Raw genomic sequence first — 7,806 nt, forward strand, 5'->3', positions numbered from 1 at the left:
CCTAACTGCCCCCCAGAACCAGTCCTGGCAGCCATCGGCTGGGTGAAGCTGAAATCAATAATGAATGCTGCTCCAGAAGCATTCATTCAAGATCATTCATTGTAACTTCTGCTCTGCTTACAAGACATTCTGCTGCTTTTGTAGAAGATATGGACAACCATGTAGGCCTACTACTATCTGTGGACAACTTGAGGAATGTCTCAAGTCCACATAAAAAAGGAGTCAGAGGATGATGATGAATAGTGATTGTAGTCTGTATAACCAAACAAGTTCCTACTGGGCTTGTACCTGCTTACTGGATTACTTGAGAACAGTGTTGTTATTTAAGTAATTGTGTAAGTAAGTAATAGATATATCTTATCTTACGTCCCCCTTTCTAAGTTGAATAGTAATATAACCATTATAAGCTCCATCGTGGACGGCATCTTGAAAATGACGCCTTTCTGAAATTTACATTTTCCTAGATTGTTAGTATCCTATTTAGCATGCCCAATAGTAACATAATCCATTGAAAAAAGACATTTGTATCAATTATTTGGTGTTCAACCATACTGACCCGTCTAATATTGGAGTTTCTGCATGCATACCGGCCACTAGTGGGCCAGCCCAACTTGTATGCAGTGTTTTTTGAAAACCTTACACCCTCACCTAACCCCATGCCAAAAATCTAAAACTTGTCACTAATTGCACAATCTTTATGATGTTTTACATAATTCCCTTCCAGCTATTACAACTACAGCTTGTAGCAGTTTGTCCTAGCTAATCTCGCAAACCATTGGGCAGATCCGCACCAAATTGCTTGTGCACATTGCCAGTAGGTCACAGACGTATCTCCACTATTTTTTTCTCACATATATATCACACTTTTTGAAATATCTAGCTGTGATTGTATTTATCGTGTAATTATTTCCACAAATGTGTTCAAATATGCAAATTATCTCTTTAAATATGCACAATACCAACATTTCCTCAGCAGAAATGGATTCTACTGGTACAATCACCTTAGGGCCAACTGTTTATAAGACCATTGCTTTCCAAAAAGTATTGTCTAGAAGTCATATAAATGATTCACATACATCACATTTTCCTATAGGGGTAGGTAGTGATAACTGCCATTAAGCTACAAGATTGGAAGGGTTATCATACCAAAATATAAACTAGAGACATGTAGGAAGACAAAAATACAAAAACTTTACGGTCACCTTAGGTGGTACCAAAATCTGGCTTGGCCCCTGGACTATAAGGTGTATTAACCCATTGAGACCTGAAGCCGATTCTACATGTCTCCTAAATCCCAACAGTATTCTGAAAAACCTATGTTTCTATATCAGTGGTGCTCAATCTTTTTCATGTCAAGGACCCCCAAAATTATACGTATTTGGCCGCGGACCCCCATCAAAATATTTTGTTCCAGGGACCCCCAGAAGCAAAGATTTGAGTTAAAAATATGTGTAAAAATATATATATTCAAAGATTTGCACACATTTTCACGATTTTTCAAAAATAGCAGATCTACAAGCTCATAGCGCGGCACTCGGTGCCGCGCTATGAGCTTGTATATCTGCTATTTTTGAATAGCCCAAAGTGTAAAATAATGCTTTTTAGCTCAAATCAAAAAATGACACAGTTCCAGGTCTTAATGGGTTAAAGACATAGTTCAATGTTGAAAATGAGTGGTCTTCCCCTTTACCGGGTTAAACCGAGAACGCCCACTCTGAACACACAGCCGCACAGGTAGCACAGCACGCGGTACCACATGTAACCGGAGGCCAGGGCGAGGAGATGGACCCCGCAGAGCCAGCGGGCGTCCAGGGTCACGGGCCGCGAGGGGGCCGCGGCCGTTGCCGCCGCCGCCGCCGCCTCCCCCCCCTGACCTTCGGCCGGAGGAGGAGGAGGAGGAGGAGGGAACGCCCCCGTGTCGTAGAAGTGAGCCAGCAGTTCGTCCTTCTCCACGAACCGCTGATACAGCCAGTCGGTCAGCGGCTCCGTCTCCACGGGAACCTCGCGCGCGGGGTACGCCCTGTAGTGCACGTGCGTGACCATCGGGGGCCTGTGGCCCAGGATCCAGGTCTGGATGTCCATGGGCCGCGCTTTGGGGTACGCTATGGTCACGTCCACGACCCACCGGAGACCCGGCCGATCGGGGGGTCCAGCGTTGCCGCCGACGCCGCTGCCCTTCTCCCGGCCGCTGCCCTTCTCCCGGCCGCTGCCCTTCTCCCGGCCGCTGCCCTTCTCCCGCCCGCCCGCCGCCACCAGGGTCTTCAGGATGACCTGCGCGGCGCCCAGGCGCGGCAGCGTGACGTGGGTCAGGTGCGGGAAGCCGTTCCTCTCGGCGAACGCCTGGCTGGTCGCCCGCCGCTTGCGCAGGAAGCCTCCCTCGGGGAACAGCACGATCCACCTCCGGCCGCAGCCGCGGTAGTAGTGCCGGCGCAGGTGGTCGCTCAGGCTGTCCAGCTGCCCGCCGCGGTGGGCCTTGCCCTGTCGGATGAAGAAGTCCCGGTGGAGCAGGGACACCACGCCGACGTGGGTGTACCGGAAGACGTGGTCCATCAGCCACATCATGCGCCGCACGACGCTGCCCTTGTCCAGCAGGCACGTCAGGAGCGCGCAGACGTCCCCCGTGGCCTGGTGGTTGACGATGACCATGGCGCCGTCCTCGCAGATGCGCCGCACGTCGTCGCCCCACTCCGTCACCGTGTAGCCCGCGCTCCAGCCCCACGAGCACACGATGGCCTGCATCCACTTGTACATGATCCCTTCCGCGCGCCAGTAGGCGGCGCTGTCCCAGAGTCTCAGCGGCTGGAGCAGCAGCAGGTACAGACAGTAGGACGGGATGGCCGCGCAGTTGTCGACGAGCATGAGCGCGAAGCGAAGCGACGACGTCAGCAGAATCCGGCCCCGTTTGCAGGCGGCGCCGAGATGCCGCGCCATCTTCGTGCCCGCCATCTTCGTGCCCGCCATCGCCCGAATGAAATGTCACCGAACCGTCCTTAGACGGCAGAGATGTGTCTGTTGATAACCGTTAATTAATGAAGTCACCGGTTCAGATAGCAGCGGGTCTCGATCAAGTGAAGAGGGGGGAGTCTGACGATTGGGTTGATGATGAAGAGGAGCGCCTCTGTGTGTGTGATCGATCATCTGTAGATCTAATCCTCATGAATGCTGTTCTGCTGCACAATGAATCCACACCACGCAGCGATCTCTTCTTGAACGTTGTCGGATGCATCGGGTTCGGTCCTCAGTCTCTTATCTACACAGGAGGTCATCTCTACTTCATGTGGCCAGACTATGACATCAGTAGGTCTACTATGACATCAGTGCCATGTACGTACTGTGATGTCACTCATGTCTATGTTTGGGCAAAGTTTCAGCCTATAACCTCTAATTGTTAGGATGAAACTTCGCCCAAATATAGATATGAGTGACCTTTTTCATGTCAAGGACCCCCACAATGATGTTTCTTTTTTGGCTGCGGATCTCCTGTCTCACAAAATGTTTTTGTACCAGGATTTTTCAAAAATAGCAGATCTACAAGCTCATAGGCAGTTTAAAGGGATAGTTCACCCCCAAACTTTAGTAATCTTTTGGGTGAACTATCCCTTTTCAAGTGATTAATTCGTGATGTCTTTTTGTAAGTCATGGGTCCCATGGGGAGACGCTATATTTCTGTTTTGGGTCTCGATCTGGAAAAGTTCAGGAACCCCTCCCACAAAACATCTGGACATGCCTGTCTTTGCTGGTGCTGTGCATGTTGCACCTTCAGGGAAAGTCATTACACTTTAATAGGCTCACAAATTGCATCCATAAACACGATGTGCTGTTGTTGCCGTGTCCTAAACTCACACCTGCTGGACGAGACAACACAACCTCCTCCGTACCCTGGATGGAACGTGTTGATGTCCCACCACCATGCATGTGGTGAAAAAAAAGTACTCGAATGCTTTAGTAAAAGTATCGATACTGCAAAGTAGAAATACTCCAGCACCATGTGCATGCTTTCACTCTTTAGAACAGGGGTCTTCAACGTTTTCAGGCCAAGGAGAGCTTGTAGATCTGCTATTTTCGGCTAATGTTCCCCTCAGAAAAGGAACTTTAGGGTTCAAGTGGTTAATGTAAAAAACCTAAATCAATATCACACAAAGATTTGGCGGACCCCCTATAGTAGCTCTAAGGACCCCCTAGGGGTCCCGGACCCCCTGTTGAAGACCCCTGCTTTTTTTTTTTTAAACGTTTTAATATACTTCATAGATAGCTTTCTTTACAGTTATTCTATTAGTGGCTCATAGGAATAGACTATGTGACAACCAGGAATAGTCTGGTGACCACCGGAGAGACGGGTGACAGCCGGAATGTAGACGGCATCCCGGGAGCAGTTTGGGTTGGCGCCCCAGCCTGTGTCTTCCGTGAGGAAGAAGCCCAACAAATCCACGCTGAGGCCTTTAAGGAGGGCCTTTCAGGCAAGCCGCAAGTGGAGCCTGCAGTACCACCACGGCCCAAGACGCCATCACGCCGGAAGTGAAATGTTTGGAGCGGGGGGGAGTCTGGTGCAACGCTCAGGTCCTGGACCTGGTGAGACGGGAGGAGGAGCCCGGCCAGGAGGCCATCCACAGAGCCTAGTCCCTCCACGTGCCAGAGCCTCTCCTCTCCTCTCCCCCAGCCTCGATATTGTAGATCTTTGATTTTGCTGACCATATTCACACGGCGGCCATATTGCCATTAAGTCAATGAAATGCCACCCCAGTTGCCACAGCAACACAATGTTAAATTCCAAAATGGCCGCCGTGTGAATATGGACTATGTCCTTCTTTGACACATACAAAACCCTCCTGGACACACATGGCCAAATGGTTTGGCCCAATTTAGCCCCATTGAGTGTTTGCAGGTGTGTTTCCTGTGTAAAAACCTATAAACTGGCCTCAACCCCACCTAGACTTTTTTAGGATCCAGAGCAGAGCCACGGTGAGAGAGATTTGTTTCTTAGTGTTTTCCTCTGGAATAAAGAACCTTTGTATAGTTTGTATTTAGTTGTTTCTGTTTGTCCACACACACAACCTAACACAACCTAACAAGTGTATAGTTTGTATTTTGTTTCTGTTTGTACACACACACAGACATTGTTTGAATGACATTGTTACTTTATAGCACCTTACATTTATGTCATATTACGGGACGTAAATATATAAACACACACACACACACAAACACACACACACACACACACACACACACACACACACACACACACACACACACACACACACACACACACACACACACACACACACACACCCTAAAACGTGTGCACCATTGATAGGCATATGCCAGAACAATGACTGTGTGGTCACTCACACTGTCACAATAATGAACCTTTTAACTAAAGTTTAGTATTTTGTAAATTATTGTCTTTACAGCTTTTTGTACGTACCCCCACCTCAACCTGTTTGAAGGGTTTGTCCCCCAGCCAACAACCTGTCACCACTGGTAAATTAAATGCATTCCCTTCATACGATACGTACATACAGTTGTATATATCACAGATTTCATTTCTACTATAACAATGTATTACAAAGCAATATACATAGACTATTTAAGTTTTATTGCATTACTAAAAAGTATATTCTACTTAAAATGTATTGTGTATTTTAATGTATTTTTAGTTTTGTAACATCACTGTCTTCTTCTTGTAGCTGTGCTGCTGGAATTGTCTCCCACTCTTATGGATATGAAGCATCATCAACTGACGGTGAGAAAACGCTAATGTTACTTCCGCCGAATTAGTTAAACTTTCACCAGAAACTGTATAAAATATGAGTGACTGACTATCATAAACGATACAGAGCCACCTCTCTGACAATATCGCCAAGACAGTTTGTTCATTTATTTTTGGACCACACTTCTTATATGAGACGATTCTATGATGACCCAATGTTGTTCTCCATAGAGACATTATTTTACGACCCTTAATTACTTGCTTATGGTAGTCCATCGTATCCGATGATGACTTCTACTTCTTCCTTTGAGTTTTGAGGTGACTGAAGTCCAATGCGAGAGCCACATTGTCTATTGCAGTGGGGGGGGGCATATCGTCACCTTGCTAAACTAATGGTCAAGTCATGTTTTGAGGAAAAGTTTATTTTTGCCTAAGTCAGCTCCTCATGACACTGGCCACCTCTGGTAAAATCGCCCATCTCCTAATGGAAAAGGATCATGCTGTTCCCTCCCCTTTTAGTATAATGGCCTAACTCCCTAGTGTGACTTAGGCCAAAATAGGCATAATTATTTACTGATTTAGGCCTTTTTTTCTTTTCTTTTTTTGTGGCCTACGTCAGATTTAATCCTTGTTAAACCTATTTAAATCTCTTATGTTACATAGCTGACAGTGTTATTTCTATTTTAATAGTCCAAATGTTTTATAAACATTTTGGGTGAAATGATTAAGAAATATATAGTTTTGTTTTGGATCCGTTTTTTTTTTATTTCCTGAAAAACTTTTAAAAAAATTACATAGGCCATTAGTTTAGCAAGGTGACAATATGAAGTCAGTATTTGTTGTCTTGGCTGCAGTGACCTATCTTCCTCCCCTGGCGTTTCCTTTCCCTCGCCTCACTCCTCAGTCCAGCATGGCATAGCTGCCTCCATAAAGAACGTTCCGAGGCAGAGCTTTCCAGCTGGGTGTGCTGTAGTCCACATCTCTTCAGTGCTGTTTTCAGCTGGTCCTTGTATCTCCGCTTTTGACCTCCTGCAGATCGCTGGCCATGATGTAACTGAGCATACATGGGTTAAAAAGAGACCAGTCCAGCCACTGACAGCTGATCTGTAAGCCCATTCAACTTCAAACTCTGTGTTAGACGGATCCCTGATTCAGGTGACCTTCATTTAGGTATTTCATTATGTGAAGTCCATGCATGAAATAACTAATGGAAAAATGAAGGTCACCCTATTCCAGTGGTTGTCAAACTTGTTTGGCTCAGGGTACCCCTGTAAATATTGTTTCCATCCACGGCACCCCTGAATGACATTGTTTGAATGACATTGTTACTTTATAGCACCTTACATTTATGTCATATTACGGGACGTAAATATATAAATCTTTCCCCCTAAGATGCAGTATGTCAGATACAGTATGTCACGAGGAAAACGGGGAATGTCAGTTTCCATTAGGACAAATTGAAAATAACTTTGTACTTAACCACTTGATCTACAAGCTCGCAACGCGGACGCGTAGATCTAGCTTGTAGATCTGCTATTTTTAGGTGAAGAGATTTGGTGTAGATGAAAAAAGAACGCACCAAGCATCTCAGGTCCGTTTGACCAAGAATAGAGAGTTACGGTTAAAGTGGTTAAATTGAAGTGATATTGATCAATTCCAAACACTATCAAAGTATTCTGCAGCACCCCTGGACTTGCGTCACGGCACCCTAGTGTGCCATGGCACCCACTTTGAGAAACCCTGCCCTATTCATTGAAAGGACAATATCAGTCACCAGAACCAGGGACGTGTTTTCCATGAGTCTAACACAGAGTTTGAAGTTGAATGTGTGTGTGTGTGTGTGTGTGTGTGTGTGTGTGTCTATCAAAAGAAAGTCAAATATTTAAATTTTGAATCAGCAATATGATAAACTGTCTGAGGTTTCACACAAGTCTGAGTAGACGTGAAAATGATCCCGGAAGTGTTATAAATGGAAATCCCCCTTTAATGTGTGCAGAGTTTCAAGCTCACAACGCTCATAAAAACAGTTAAATAATAATTTCGAACGCTATTAGCAATGGCAACAAATACTGTATCAGCGTGCACTCTTGTATAAT

The 7,806-nt window shown here is 45.8% G+C and overlaps 1 protein-coding gene across 1 annotated transcript; it reads right to left on the minus strand.

Annotated features, from left to right (window-relative positions):
* Positions 1–1,686: 1,686 nt before the first annotated feature.
* On the minus strand, positions 1,687–2,961 carry LOC308080152 (acyl-CoA:lysophosphatidylglycerol acyltransferase 1-like; the record flags this gene model as incomplete). Its single annotated transcript, XM_080421930.1, has 1 exon — positions 1,687–2,961. One exon carries the CDS (start codon positions 2,959–2,961, stop codon positions 1,687–1,689), a length of 1,275 nt encoding a protein of 424 aa, XP_080278056.1.
* Positions 2,962–7,806: the final 4,845 nt, after the last annotated feature.

The sequence above is a fragment of the Gymnoscopelus braueri genome (assembly GCF_963280865.1).
Source record: "Gymnoscopelus braueri genome assembly, chromosome: 24".
In the NCBI taxonomy this organism is placed as follows: domain Eukaryota; kingdom Metazoa; phylum Chordata; class Actinopteri; order Myctophiformes; family Myctophidae; genus Gymnoscopelus; species Gymnoscopelus braueri.